Source organism: Manacus vitellinus, unplaced genomic scaffold (genome assembly GCF_001715985.3).
Source record: "Manacus vitellinus isolate BGI_N305 unplaced genomic scaffold, ASM171598v3 scaffold_20_pilon, whole genome shotgun sequence".
In the NCBI taxonomy this organism is placed as follows: domain Eukaryota; kingdom Metazoa; phylum Chordata; class Aves; order Passeriformes; family Pipridae; genus Manacus; species Manacus vitellinus.
The window spans coordinates 9,187,441-9,202,920 of NW_021939471.1; the positions used below are offsets into that span (position 1 = coordinate 9,187,441).

The 15,480-nt window shown below is 46.4% G+C and overlaps 1 protein-coding gene and 1 long non-coding RNA gene across 3 annotated transcripts; one reads left to right on the forward strand and one right to left on the reverse strand.

Moving 5' to 3' along the window:
- Positions 1-4,910: 4,910 nt before the first annotated feature.
- Positions 4,911-9,476, reverse strand: LOC108639477. 2 transcript variants are annotated; one of them, XR_003915765.1, is made up of 4 exons: positions 9,417-9,476; positions 7,384-7,511; positions 6,942-7,050; positions 4,911-5,932 (listed from the first exon to the last, which is right to left on the reverse strand). It is a non-coding gene; the product is annotated as an uncharacterized LOC108639477 (long non-coding RNA). The 2 variants fall into 2 exon arrangements; XR_003915764.1 differs by lacking the exon at positions 9,417-9,476 and having other exon boundaries at positions 7,384-9,372.
- Positions 9,477-9,745: 269 nt separating this feature from the next.
- Positions 9,746-12,760, forward strand: METTL21A (methyltransferase like 21A; the record flags this gene model as incomplete). Its single annotated transcript, XM_008931094.4, has 3 exons — positions 9,746-10,021; positions 11,159-11,270; positions 12,281-12,760. Coding segments are annotated over 3 exons (786 nt in total), but the record flags the coding sequence as incomplete, so codon positions are not given.
- Positions 12,761-15,480: the final 2,720 nt, after the last annotated feature.

Below are 15,480 nucleotides of genomic sequence, written 5' to 3' on the forward strand. Positions count from 1 at the left end.
AGCACGGGGAGCCACTGCGGACTGCAGCAACAGGAGTGATAACAGGAGTGCTGTGCCGGCGGCTACTTCGCGCTGCCCCCGCGCAGCAGTGGGGGGGCCGCGGGCAGCGTCGGCGCTGCCCCTGCGAGTCTTCCCCGCGCTGTGCGGGCTCCGCGCCGCCCCTCTTCGAGGGCTTGAGCGGTTCTGTCCCTCGCAGCGCAGCACAAGCGGTGCTCAGGGCTCACCATGTGCTGCTGTGCGCGTTACCTCCGGGCACCTGGGAAGGAGGCATTCCACATGGCTGCTGAGACTCCCAGAGGCTGTATGCAGAGTCCTCAGAAGCCGCGTTTTCGCCCAGTGACTCTCAGCTACCTGAGAGCTTCTCAGAGGACTGGAATGTTCAAATACACTCCAGGGAAGATGGATTAGAGGGCGAGATACCCACAGCAGTCAGAGGTCCTGATAAACACAAAACGTGCATCGTTCTGCAATGCATCACCTCACTATCACTACAAAAATTTAACTCTGGCCCCTGATAAGAAGAGTGGCTCTGCAGAAGACTTAAGAACACACAAAAGTATTACAAAACACTGCTATCACACTGGCAGGTATTCCAGAGATAGGCAGGCTCAGGGTTTTACTCCATTTTGTAGGACAAATCCTAATGTTGGCTCTCCCATGTGATCACAGATGCAGAATTTTCAGGCAAACCATGCCTAGTTTCTTTGAAGAGAGGAAGTCATAGATGCTGTGCCACTTAATCCCAGGCACAATAAAGGGATGAACCAAATGATTTATAGTCTTATATGAGGATTATTCCCTCAAACTGATGAATTACACCTTTTCACTTGCCAGCAAGTTCTCTGAACTGTGTTAGCTAAGCCTCTCTACACGCTACTGGCAGTTTGCAAAGCCCTGTTACTTCAGAGAAATCTGACCTCACTGTGGATTACAGGAGGGCCTTGGAAAATATTTGCTTTCAGCACTTTATGAACCACTTCAGCCCAATATCCTTCTACAGCCTCTGCACTCTGCTTGGAAAACTGTAGGATGGTGAGTCCTGTCCTGCTCCCAGTTCTGGGAAGGGCCAGGGGCTAACCATTGGGTGGAACAGGAGACTGACCTGAGTCAGGGAGGGAAAAAGAGGCTTCACACAAAATAGCCATTCACAAGTAGGTGTTTTCTTCCCTCTGGCATTGCACCCACTGATTTTTGGTGAGGATGGTAGGGAAAGAGAAGAAGCTACAGGGTTGGTGTGGTTTAGTGAAGTTAATTCCCAAGCAAGAATAAGAACTGGCTTGCATCTGCACTATGCACTATGAAAACTGGCGTAATTTACTCTTACACCAGAAGAGCAATACCCTCCCTTGTTTGCACCTGGCTGACTATTTTAAAGAGCAGCAGTGGCTGAGAAAGCTGCACTCCTGCTGCACTGCTGGGCCCCTTCCAGTGACTCAGTGCCAGCAGAGGCGAGCTGCTCCATCCAGAGCAGTGGTGGGAGTCACAAGCAAACCTGCACACCTCAGCCAGACAGCTGCCATGCTGAGTGTCCATGCCTAAAACCACGTCTGTCCTGTTCCTTGCAGCCATGCCAGCAAGTGCAGTGGGGCTGCCCAGATTCAGTGGAGGGAGGTTCAGCCACAGCAAGTGCCCAGTGGGATCCCAGCAGCAAGCTGGGACCTCTGCTAACTCTCGGCTTTGCAGCAGCCTCAAGGGAGTCCTTTGCCTAAGCTGCGGTTTTAGGCAGTGGAAAATCCTTGTTGAAGGGTGAAGAAGAGAGAGCAAGAGTGGCTCACCAGGCAGATAAGCACGAGGGCCCAGCCATCGAGGGCAACAGCCAAAACCCACATACTTGTGCCGATAGATAAAAAGTGCTGGGAACTTGGAGGGGCTGGAGTTTGTGACGTGTCTCACTGCTGTTTGAGTGTGAAGGTTGCGGTTCCTCTGCCTCCCAGAGGCTGAAGTTTCCCATGGGTCTCATACTTGTTCTTGTTGTGTAATGCTGCAAAGGGGAAGAGATGAAGGTCGCTCTTGCCCTGCGCTAGCACTGTTTGTGGAGTATCAAGATTTATAAAAACGAGCAGAGGGAGGAAAGAAATCAGTAGTCTGTTTCCCCGTGTAGCCTTATTCTTGTAGGTCTTAAGCAAGAGGAAGCTGACTTTAATCCCTGGAAATCACAGAAACAGCAAACTCTTCCACCTCCACGTCATTCCAGAAGAAGTTAAGCTTACGCTTCCACATACCTCAGTACACCATTAAAGAGTAATTTTTCATATCTGTGCATGTTTTTCTTTAGCTGCCTTAATGAAGAATATTCATTTCCCCCTTCATTTTGGCAAAGTAACTCTTAACATCTTAATACAGATCTGATTTATCAGGATAATATGGCAAAACCTGTTGCTGTGTGTACTGTCTGCAGAACCAGGTGATCCTGTTAATAGGTGTAGCCTAAGCAACACCCTGCAGAGATGAAACACATTCTCTTTTATTTATGCAGCTTGGCATTCTATTGACTTACTGCTACAGCAATATACTGAATACCATCTATCATGATTTATTACTGGTCCTGGTTCTCTTCCTATTTTCTGTCTCATCTTTCTACTGGTTTGCTTGATTTACCCCAGTGAATCATTGGACAGTTTCCATTATTAAAAAAATCAATTACTTTGATGTACAATGGGCAGCACGTACCTAGTTCCACATTTTACTTAAGTAGGCATTTTGGGTGGTGGATCTTGGCAATAATGAATGCATGAGCTGAAAATAGCTTACTACGGACTGTTGGGATCCAAGCCCTTTTCATTCCGCTCAAGGAAGAAAGGTCTGTGCCATGGGACCCTCAGTTACCACCCCTTCTCTCTGAGTAGGGCAGCCAGTGGGCAGCAACCCCCCCTCGCTCACAGGTGCTTTAATTTTCACAAAAGGGAAAGCAACTTTCCAAAATGTGGGAAGCAAATTCTAATTCAAGCCCTCTGGGGAAGTTGCTGTAATCTCCAGGAGAAATCTACACAGCCTTTAAGGCCAGGCAGGATCCTGGAACAAACCCTAACTCAAATTTCAGTGATGACCAAAGGAGTAGCAACCTATATTCCCAATATGCAGAGATTAAAAAGATTCATTCCTCATGTCTAATGAAGTCAGAGGAGCAATACTAGCGAGGAACATGCCCTGCCAACTACTGAATGCAGCTTCTGAGCTGTAAGCTTAACTATATGTATAATTATTTGCAGGATGCATAACAAATGAAGACTTCCAGGCTTGACAGGACTAATATTAGTGCTACCAGCTGTGTTTTGGCTTGTGGGCTTAAAGGTAAGGTAATTCTGTCTCTTCACGTGGCCCATTTGCCCAGTACATGTGAGCCAGTGTCTGCATGCATTCAAAGGAACTCCACTTCTCAGGCAAGTCTTCACATTTCCTGCAATGGTTACGTGTAGGCAGATTTGTGCATGTTTTTATTTAACTCCCTCTCTGAAAGCTCAGTGCTTGCATTCACAACCACACAAGCCCATAGCCCTTTGCCTCATCATGAAAAACCAGGCCTCCCTTCATCTGCGAGCAGCAGTATCCCTGAGAGGAGACGTCTGAAACCATAGTTACCAGCTTCTATCTGAATAACAGCTCTTGAAAAATTCCCAACTCCAAGGCTATGTTCTTGTCCACACCAACTGCAACAAGATGAGAGTCTAAAGTGCTTGAAATTAAATTGTAGGATTTTCCGGAAACCATCCAGCTTCACAGTAACCATCAGTCCCAGAAATGGTGAATGGCTCCTTGCACATGCTTGTGCTTCACAGGGCCAAGAATCTTAAATCCAGTAAACTCTGCTATTATCTTCACCCTGACTTAGTACTGCACATGCCTTTCCAAGGCCATGCACCTCCTTGCCTGTCTGCAGGGTGATGACACCAGCTCTGGGATATGTTTTATCAATTTCTCCCTTCTTAGAAAGTGTCCCAGCTGTGGGAGAAGGAGTGCTTTCTGATCTGACTTGGATATCTTGGAGAAGAGCCAGGCCTTTGTCTTTTCCTGGAAATGTAGCTGCAGGAAGAATGATTCACCAGGTTGAACCTGCATAACCAACTGAAAACAAAAGCTCAGACTTCTGTGTCTCACTGTTGCAAATAATGGGGGGAAAAATAGGCATCCTGTTTTGAAAACCACTACCAGCTGACAGGACAAAAATTTTGCACGTGTGATTGTCTCCTGAAGCTGACAAGTAACATAAGACTACAGCCATTTAAATGAAAAAGCCTGGAGCAAAACTGTAGTTAGGGAAATAGAATATTCCAGTGTTTGGGGGAAAAACAGTAACCAGGGAGGTTGTTCAGAACACACAAGGTGGATTTTTAGTAGCCCTAAATTTTCACACTTTTAAATCTCTTGGCTAGCAGTGAATACATGCAAACCAGGGCTGGGAGCCTGTGTTTCATAGTGTAAGGACAGACTGCAGTGCTGCTGTCATTGATTAAATCCGTCCTTTTGCCTCTGCGGCAATCTAAGATGTCATTGCAGGCAATGCAGAGGCTGCTTGGCTGGCATGACAGCATCTGGATCACTGCAGGGATACCAACAGCACAAGCATGTGGGAGTTAATGTTTCTCTACTTTAGCTTTTCTTTTCTGCTCCTGCCTTCATTTTGTCTTAAGGTAAAATAAAGTTATCAAAGACTAAAGTAGAGTTCATGGAGACTTAGTGCCTGGGAAGAGAATCTGAAATGTGCTGGGACCAAGAAGGATGGAGGCCTGCAAAGCTGTACTTTGTGCACTGTTAGGCAGAGGGCTGGCAGAACCATTTTGATGTATCAAGCATTAGAAATACCTGTTACTGCAGGTCATGGATTCAAATTTCCTTCGAGGAAAAGGAAAATGCTTGTCAGTATTTTAACACAAACATTAACATGAATGGTGACTTTATTCAGAAAAGTCTAACTGTGCATGTGTAAGCCCTGCAGCAAGTTTGTTTAGGGTAAACTTCTGCACGTTTAATTCCAACCCTGGGCCACCAAAGGCCGGAAAGCAGCGCTGAGGGGCCCTTCCTGTTAGCTTTAAGGTACCTGGAATTGCTTAGAGTTGACTCTTCCATCTCCTCCATTGTCTGAAGGATTTTCTTTCTAAGAACTTGAGACAAGAAACACTGACAATACCATTACAAATAACGCTAACACTCCCCACCCCGTCTTTCATAAACTTGGATTCTTCCTGCTTTTAAAAGGGTAACCTCTGCACTGAGGCAGATGTCTTTGCATCTATATAAATGCTATAGCTCATGTCTGCTTGTCCTTATAATTGTTTTTAATTAGTTGCTGTTAACTAGTCCTAAATTAATACAGTGCATTACTTGCACTGTAATTTCCTCTCCAGTTACCTAACACTGCACCTATACAACACATCATAAACTTGGCCACCTAATGTTAAGCCTCTAGATCCATATGCAGACCCCATAAAAGGGAGGTGTTGCAGCATTTTTCCAGTATCCCACACACCAGACGCATGTTACTCTGGCCTGCAACCATCAGCCAGCTGAGATGGGTACAGAAGCTGCTGGGAAAGAAGGGCAATCACAGCCCTGCCTAGCTGCTTCCCTACCACAGCCCTGTGCTCACGGGAGCACTGCTGGAGCAGCCCTTCCAGGTGTGCATCCATGTCTGCTGGAGCAGCCCTTCCCTGTGTGCACCCATGTCTGCTGGAGCAGCCCTTCCCTGTGTGCACCCATGTCTGCTCACGGGTCAGCCTTGCTCCAGTGGATTATGAACTCTTCTGTCACAAGACCCAACATATGGCATCCCAAGGCCTGGAAGTCCAGCAGCTGGAGATGTTGGTAAGGCTGTAGGTCTGTGGACATCTGAAAGCGCAGTGATAAGTGGAGGAGGTTTCTAGCAAATGAAGTGCAGCTGAGAATGCAGTGGTTGCTTGTGAAGAACAACTTACTCATTTTGCTTTTTGTGCCTTAACTAAAAATACAGAATAATGTCAGTTTTCAGACCTGCAAGGCCTTTGAGAGCTCAGTCACATAATTCCACTAAAAGCTAAGTGATCTTTCTGTAAGAAGACATTTTAATAAACGTGATGATTATATACGACACTTTATGCAAGGTTGAAGGAGTGAATGTAATGTTACTGATGGGAATAATTCCCTCTTCAGAGGTTGCAGAAACTTCCTGTATTTCAGCTCAAGCACTTATGAAATTATACATCTTTATACTTTTGATCATTACTTCCATTGTTTAATGTAACTCTGTGTGTAACAGAGATGACACAAATCATACATTTATTTCAATATTTAACATTTATTGCAAGGATCTTGATGAAGCAGCAAGTTGTAAGGTCTACTGATAACCCATCAGTTTCTGCAGAAACTTAAATTTTTATTTTTAATTCACCCCATTCGTTTCAAAGATGATCCAAATCAGTTGGATTTGGATAAATAAAAATAAAGCTGTCTTTATTCTGCAACTGCAAGCTGTCATCAGCCAAATTAATCTCTGCTTATTCCCCTTGTATTTAACAGCAAGTTATTCACCACCCCATCTATCTCATGGGTGTGGAGAATCTGGAAGCTACTGGTGAAGATGAAAATGTAAAAACTGTTAAATCATTTCAGTGCTAGTCATTTGAACGGCCACTTAATGGTGATACTTAGGGAGAAAGACCTCTTTCTTTTCTGGGTTTTCCTCCAAGCTTTGTGTTAGCTCTTGTTCATTTGGTTGATGAAAGCTTTTAGCAAAACAGATATTTGTACAAACTTTACTTCAAAGAAAATTTTTATATCTGAGTGGAATGACAACCAGAAGCAGCTGCCATTTATTTAGGGAGGAAAGGATTAAATGTGTATGACCAGAAGTTTCCACACAAATATGGAACAGAACCATTTGGAATAAGGCGTTGCTGTTAGAGGGTTATCAACAACACAGGTTTCTAGATAGAGTTTAAAAAAAAACCCCAGATTGTTTCTATTTATACCTGCGTTTGCCTTGGTAACCGGAGACTGCATGAGAGATGCAGTATTTTCCCACCATGGATGTCTCCAAAATCCATGCGCAGCCATGCGCTACATCCAGCGTCTGCAGAACTATCACAAGAACTGTCACGTTCATTTCTAAGAGAGGATTTTACATATCAAGCAGCAAAGAGAAGATTTCAGAAAGGGAGTTATATTAGTAAAGATTCAAAATAATTTGTACTCATTTCTATCTTATCTACTTGATTCTTTGATCTTCTAAGTATTACAAGGACCATCGCTCTTAAACACTTTGTCTTAATTACCCTGGGCAGCTTACTCGAATCCGAGGTGGCAGGATTTACTTACAGTTGGCTATGTTATGCCTGCTCTATCAAGTAGTTGAATTAGGTAAGAATGGACTTGAATCAGTGTTTCTTTAAACTTTAACTCATTCTTGCTTACCTTAAAGTCAGCTGTTTCCTACTTGGCAAGATTATGTGCAGCTTAGGTATCCTTATAGCCCTCTGCAGTGCTTAAAAGCTGAACCAGGCTATGCTCTTGCAATTTTACTGTTGTGCTGAGCTTTAGCCCTGCTGGGAGAAAAAGCATTTCAGTTCTGGGCATCTGTTTTAGCCATAATTCTGTGTTGTTGAGTTTTTCTTATCCTTCTATTGTCAGGAAAGGTAGAAGAAACCAAGTGTCTTTCTCTGCCACTGTAATACCCAGCTGCTGCATCTTCTTAGAAAATGGATATAGGAAAAGGGAAGAGCAGGTAGATGTAGGCTTAGAATGAATATGGGGAATCAGGGCCCAGACTGAAATTCTAGTGGACTTGGTTCTCTTTTAAAGCTTCACTATCCAGTTATGATCTGGAAAGTAATTTCTGATCTCCGGTCTAAGGTTCGTGGAAGTCAGTGCCAAAGCAACTTTATCAGGGAAGAAGGGTAATACTTCTGGAAGCAGGGCAGGATCAGTAGAGAATCTGCTGGGCTCCAAAGACATTCAGGGCATCCTAACAAACCCAGATTATTGGGATAAAAGCACTTGCTGCATTGTCATCTTTGAGAACAAATGTATAAATTTTCACATACAGCATTTTTTTCACTCCAGTTGCTCTTCAGCCAGACCCTTGGTCCTATGACTGCAGGGGAAGAAAACGAATCTTCTGAAGCAGAAAGGAGGCAGTTGGGAGCACTGGAGCCCTGCCACACTCCTCCACATTTTGGTTGGAGATCCCAGGGCTGACGTGGTTCTGGAGGTAGAGGCCAAAGCTTTGTGCCATTTGGGAGTTTTCCTCTATTTGCCTGATGGTGTAGTTTAGGCACAGTGTGACTCAAAAGCTCATTCAAACAGAGTTCTCATTTCAAGTGTAATCACTCTCATTGCTTTTCCCACACTGCCTATATAAATAATTAAAAAAATAATCGAGATAATAGCACAAGCAATTTCAAACTCAAAAGCAGTAGTGGCAAGGGACCAGTACTTTAGGACATAAAACCACAGTAAGCTGAATCATCACACTCGTTCTGGCATGTTTATGAGGAGAAGTCTGAGTTGCCATAATTCAAGTATGAACTGGTTTGGGGCAAGTGAAATTTTGGTTCCCATTCTCCTACAGTAGCAGAACCCTAAAGACAAGCTTTATTTCCTGTTACCCCTGTGCAGCCTGTAATGATTCTCGAAAAAGATTTTCATGAATCCTGTCCCACTCTGTTGAAATTGCCAGTATTTAGATGCAACCACATTTGCTTTTGTCTGCCAGTCAGATTTGCTGCTCCCCGTGGGAAAGAGTGGGGATGTTTTCTGGAGCTTGTTAGGCTCCCCAGCTTCGAAGGGCTGGCCTTGCCCCATCGGTGGTGTCACTGGGATATACCACGGTGCCACAGAGCCTCTGGAGATGGGTGCAGAGAAGGTGTGCTGCCCCCTGCCCTGCTCCCAGGGGCTGAGGAGCACAGCTAGAGGCACCGAGCCTTTCTGTGGAGTACCTGCAGCACGGCCTCCGGGCAGCCAGAGCGCAAGGGCTGCCAGGACACTTCCCTGGCTCTCCCATGGCCTTTAGCAGTCTTTGGAGCTAGTTCAAGTAACAAAGGAGAGGAGCACTGTGTTGTTTTGCCAAACAAGAGATTAAATGGAGCCAAAGGTGAAGAGAAGCCCATGCACAAACAGCGCCACAGGAGCATTACCACCTCACCGCCAGCCCAGAGCAGCTTTGCCTGTGCTGCCTTGGTCAGTGCTCCACTGAGATGCAGAAGAACTGCTCTGTTTTTGCCATGGTTACCCAGTCCCAGGGACCGCTTCCAGGCTGGTGATGAGCACTCGCACAGATAATGCTCTCCGTGCCAGCAGTGGAGGACGAGGCCGGTGGGCTGGACAAACGCCTTCCTTTGCACTGCCTTCCAAAGACTCCCGAAACAAAAGCCAGAGGCTGGCACCGCAGGGAGGCTGCGGGGACATTGGCAATGTCCCACAGGGCGTGGGACCTTTTCCCCCCGTACCTTGTGGCGTGGCAGTAGGTCCGCGGGAGCCCCTCCGGGCCCAGCCTCCCGCAGGAGGCACCGCGCGGCTTCTCCCCAGCGCCGGCCACGGGCACAGCCCCGCACCAGCCAGGTCGCCTTCCGTCCTGTCCCCGGCCCGCTCCCGTCGCGGCTGAGGGGCAGAGCCCGAGACCCTCCTGCCCAGCCCAGCGCGGCCCGCTGGCCCGGGCTGTGATCGCCCCCCCCGGCCGGCTCGCGCCGCCGTTCCGTCCGGCGGTGCGAGGAGCCGCGCCGCCGGGCTGCGCGCTGGGCCGGCCGGGCGCTCTGCGGCAGCGCCGGGGCTGCGCGCGGAGGAGCGGGCCGGGCCCAGAGAGGGCCGGGCTCTGCCGGTGCGCCCCGGGTCACCCCCTGCCCGCGGCTCGGGGAGCGCGGGGCTCGGGCAGGCCGAGGCCGCGGCCAGCCGGGCCGCAATCGCCGCGGCGGATGGCCCTGTGCCCTACGAGGAGGGAGCCGGCTGGGGCGCGCAGCTGCACAGCCCTTCGGCCACCTTCCACTTCGCCAGCCGCACCATCCGCCTGCAGCAGGACTGGCGGCGGCTGGGGGTGGCGGCCGTGGTCTGGGACGCGGTAGGTGTTCTCGCCGAGCGGAGCTTTCCTGCCGAGCTTTCAGGATCACCTTATAAAATTATTTAACGTTAAAATGTAAAGGGAAGGCTTTTTTCCTTTTTCTTTTCTCTTTTCTTTTCTTTTTTTTTTTTCCTTCCTCCGGAAAGAAAATATTAAACTCTGCTTTACCTTTTTTTTTTTTCCTTCCCTCATAAGAGATCCTGAAGGACTTCAAGGGAAATGGGCCACCTAAATCTTGCACGGCCACTGCCAAATACAGGAAATATCTCGGATAACTCACAGAACTCTCACCCATTTCTTAACAATGGCTGGTGATGTTTGCTTGGCACCCTTCAGAGCACAGCATGGATCGCTGCTTGTAGCCTCCAGAAGGACTGCTGATAGACTTTATCTTGGGGATAGGAACAGTCAAAACAGAGGGGTTTGTGGCAGGCCCAAAGCTGCAGGGCAGTCGCTCACAGCACCACTGTAGAAATCCAAGGGCTTCCCATCAGCCAGGTCTCAGGTCCACACACAAATTGCTCTTTTACCTCTAGTTTAAAAGAACAAGTTTTAGCAAACTCCTCAAATGAATTGGTGTACAGGGCTGTTGGTCTTTCCGGACTTCAGTTTTGACAGAACTTGCTCTGGAGAGAGCTCCTTGTCAAGAGTGATATAAAATATAACACATTAGATACAACCAGATAGAAGAGTTATTTCTTTACATTCCCTATTGTCCTTCCTGATGGCATGCCAGTGTTGTGGAGAAACCTTTTGAAATACTATGTAAGAGATTATGAAGCCTTATTCTTGTCTTTTGCTGTGTTCATTCACTAGTGTTTGACACCACTTCAGCTTTTCCTTTCCAAATGCAACTCCTTCTACCTCCTGTTATGTTTGGGGATTCATGAAGCAATTACCACATCTGAGTTGTAACCTCTATGGTTCTTTTTTATTTCTACCAGCAAGAGCCTTCCGTAAAACTCATAAAAAGACCACATGTGCACACAGGAGGCAGAGAAGGGTTGAAGGAAATCTTGCTGCAGACCTGAAGTGCCTGACTCTTCCCATAACCTTCTCTTGGGTTAAGCCAGAAACCCTGTGTTTGGTATGACTGAAATGAGCCCTGTGCTAAATTGTCTTTGTCTCTTGGCTTAGGCTGTTGTCCTGTGTGCTTATCTGGAGATGGAAGGCATTGATCTCAGGGATCGGTCTGTGATTGAGCTGGGAGCTGGGACTGGATTGTTGGGAATAGTGGCCACATTATTAGGTAAGGGCTTTTTTGTTTGCTCATTTAAAACACTTTACAACTGTAGTAAAACTAGTGCTTTTACATCTGGTATAGTGTGAGCACCAAAGCTGCATATGTGAACTGTGATGGTTCCTCTCTGAGTCATCTTCCTTTCTCGTTAGACTTGAGAGCCTGCTGCGATATTTGTTGTAGTGATGGTGCCACTGCAGTTTACTTTATGGCGGGACCCTGTTAAGGCTGACGCCTGTTACCATGGCAGGAAGCTCAGCAGCAGTCAGCTCTGCAGCTATTCTCCCCCGGGGAACAAGCGCTGAGCTTCCCGTCTTCCACATGTCCTCGTATGCAGATAAAGCTACAGACAGAAACGGCTCTGAGCTTGCGTAAGCTGTGTTAGCCTGTCTTGCAGACAGGCAAGCCAAGGTCTGCAGAAATGATTTGCCGGTGATCTGTCTGTGGCTGAAGCAGGGACTGGGTATTATGTTAAATTTGTGCTACCTGTCCCAGGTTAACTTTGTAATTCAAAACTCTAGTGGCTGTGTGAGGTGCCTACTGAAATAATAGAAACAGAGCTTTTGACAAAATACAGTCATGCCATGCAAAATCACAGAGGCATAACTTTGTCTGACCTGTGAAAGAGGCTCTCTAGCTGCCTGTCTCCTACTGAAAAATACGGGATTGAAGCAGGTTAATGGTAACAACCCCTCTAATTCATTCTTTTGTTGCCTATGGAAAGACAGAAGGTAACTCCGTGACTTTCATGCACTAAGAAAAAGCACTAGAAAACACTTTCTGTTCCCTACCCAACTTAATCTGCACTGTATATTCCTAAGTGACTGATGAAGGGTAGGATGTAGGTAGATAGTGGGGGTTTTGCGTGTTTTGTTCTTTTGTTTGTTTGTTTTTAATCAGGCAGTTCAGGGAAATTGTTAATGTTTAACAAGGAGCCTGCTCGACTTAAAGCATTGTATTCCGCATTGCTGTATTTATGGACTCTGACTGTTTGAGCCATGTACTCCTGTACTACTTAGGTGCTCGTGTTACTATGACAGACAGGGAGGCAGCACTGGAATTCCTGGAGTCAAACGTACAGGCTAATTTACCCTCTGAACTACGTCCGAGAGCTGTGGTGAAGGAGCTGACTTGGGGAAAAGACCTGGATAACTTCCCTCCAGGAGCATTTGACTTCGTCCTGGGTGCAGACATCGTTTATCTGGAAGAAACTTTTGCAGAGCTGCTTCAGACGCTGGAGCACCTGTGCTCCGAGCAAACTGTGATTCTTCTTGCCTGTCGTATCCGCTATGAACGGGATCACAAGTTCTTGAAGATGCTGAGAGACCGTTTCTCCGTATATGAGGTCCACTATGATTCCAGTAAGGATGTTCATATCTACAAAGCACAGAGGAGTAGTCACAAGGATGACTTTTGACTCTACGCCTTGTTAATAAACCACTGCTGCTGTTCAGTTCTCCCCTTTGTTTCTACTCAATACACTCATTCCTAAGCATAAAGTTGCAGTTGTGTTATTTCACTGGCTTCTTGTTCTGATGGTCTTGTCTGATAACTTGGTCTGACACAGCAAGGGCTGCACTTCTGTTCTGCATATTTAACCTCTGCTTCATTTTGGAATACAGTTGTGTAGGGTCTTCCACTGACTTTTTATCAAATGTAATTTTTGAAACTGATTTAAGCTGCAGAAATCTCCAGGCATCAAAATTATTATCAAATTATTATTATCTGTTGTTTAAAATCAAACCACACTTAGTTCCTGTGGGAAACGTGTGTTACAGTGGGTTTTTTTCCTCTTATCACTTCTTTAACTCTGAAAAGTGGATGAAATAGAAGCTAATCCTCCAGCTCTAAATGCTTTAACTCTTCAGGCCTTTGCATCTTAAAAGCGGTGGTAAAAGAAGCCACTTAAGGGGCAAAAAGAAACAAAGGCAACTGCTATAAAGTTGTCCTATTACTGTCACTGCTGAATTGAAGAATAGGGAAACAAAGAACAAGATCTGGATCAGGGGGCTGGGAATCCAGATTGCCAAGTAAGCCAACTTAGAAATCAGTGGTATTTTTACCTGACTTGCAGACGTGGGGGCTACGCCTGCAGGTTGTGGTTCACGGGTTGTCCTTAGCAAGTCTCCCCCACATAGATAAAGGCTCCTTGGAGGAGATACACATGCACATGAAAGTGAAACATGCAGATTCAAACTGTTCTTTAAATATCAAATCAGTCCTTGACTCTCAAAGTACTGCTAAATAATCTTCTACTTTCTACATTCGTTTATGCCCCCTCTGTCTCTGAGAGTTGTTATTTAGGAGAGGAGGGTGCTGCTGTAAAGTCTTTGTAGCAAGGGAAATAGTTATTCTTGTATTACTCAGGACCTTGGGGCAGTGTCTAGATTTCAGTGTGCTTTCAGTGCATAGTGGTTGTTAGACGCTGTTCTAAGTAACTGATTTCATACCTTGAGCTTGTAAAACATGTTTGTGTGTTTATGCCATAAAATTCTATGCGAAAATGCTGCAGCCTGTAATCCTGCTTGCACCAGCAGCAGACTTCCTTCTCTTTCTAGTGGTAGAAGAATGAAACTGATGAAAACAATGAGCTAACAGAAGACAGCTACACTTCTAAATGCAGGAATTGCTTTACTACTTTTTTTTTTTCTGGTGCATGTGGAACTTTTGCTTTAAACTTAAACTCACAAAACCTCAGGTCAGGTTCAGGCTTTAAGCATATGCTTGTCTTTGGCACTGGCAAAAGCAAACACCAGTAGCTGCTTCGGGCTATGGACATTTTGGAGCTTTCTATCACTTCTGCGTCCATCATACTTCCTAACTGCAAAAGATGCAGAGGGTCGGTGGTCCAGAGGTGCTGTCTGTAATCTGTAAATGACACATCTATCATCACCACTGTGATGAACGAGGCCCGAAGGTTTGTGGCTCATCCCTGGCACATCTCTGGCATGTTTTCAGCGAAGTTCCTTGCTTGGCTCTGGACTTGGCCTCAGAGTTGCTGCTCTGAAACACAACAGTATCCTCAGAAGCCACATGGTGTCACTAAAACAGTACTTACACAGCTGGCTGGGAATTTGCAGCCTGAAACTAGAGTTGAAGTCTGAGGGAAGGGAGACAGCACCCTTGTCTGAAAACAGAACATGATATGAGCTTTAATGTGCCAGGTGTGGCTTTTTTTGTCCTATGAGCTGGGTGAGCAATGGTTGAAAAGAATTAATGAGCTCTCCCCACTCTCTCTGGCTCTAGTTTTTGGAGTGTGGCTCTAAATTCTTGCCACTCCTCTTCCTTTTCCTCCCCACTGGTGTTTCCTTGTCTCCAAGCTCGTCTCTGATTAGGCATTAGGCTTGTCTGTACAGTGGGCTCCCCCTGGGCTGGAGCTGCCAGAAAGCAGTGTGCTGGTGCTTGGGCTTGTGAGTGCCCAGGACATGGTCTGTGGGGAACGTGGCAGTGGTTGGCCCTCACAAGAGGTTGCAGCTTACAGTAGTGACAGCTGTAACAGCTTGTCCTGTTGCCATAGTAGGGACATGCTAAAAAGACTGATTAAATAGCACAGAATAAAGCCTAGTGCAGCAACCTACACGCTTTTAAGAAGGGGGCTTTGGCCTAGGCCTTTCTTTGACAATAGGATTAGTTTTGTACTTTTAAAACAAATCAGTTTAATTCCATCTCTTTCTGATTGTTCAGTTAAGCTTTCAGTGTCAGATTTCCTGTTGCTTCCGTGGCTCCTCTTACCCACAGCCTTCTTGCCAGAGCAGGCATGTAGAGACCAGGTTTGGCTTCTTTTGCTGTGCTGCTGTTACACAGCAGCTGTATGCAAACCCAAGGGAGTATGTTTGAAGGCTGAAGCAATGCTGCTGCCCATAAATGAACACTTGGGGAGAAAAGCATGAGATGACACTGGCAGGTGAGTGCCTTGCCCCTGACCTGCAGAGCTGAGCTCTCAGTGGCCCCTTCCCAGCCCAGCAAGTGGCACCCTCTTCAAGGGGACACCTCCTCTGCTACTGGGGTGCAGGTGCTCCATTAAATTTAGGAGACCAGATCCAGGAATACTGCATTTAGGCCACCACCACGTGCATATCAGTTGAGGCTGCTTTTAAAGCTAGTGTTTAGGGGGAGGCACCAACCGTGAGAACATAACTCATCTGAAACCTGATGTCCATTCTGGCTGGGCAGTGCTAACACTCACCTGTACCAGGCACCCAGCAGTGCCTTCTGTTGT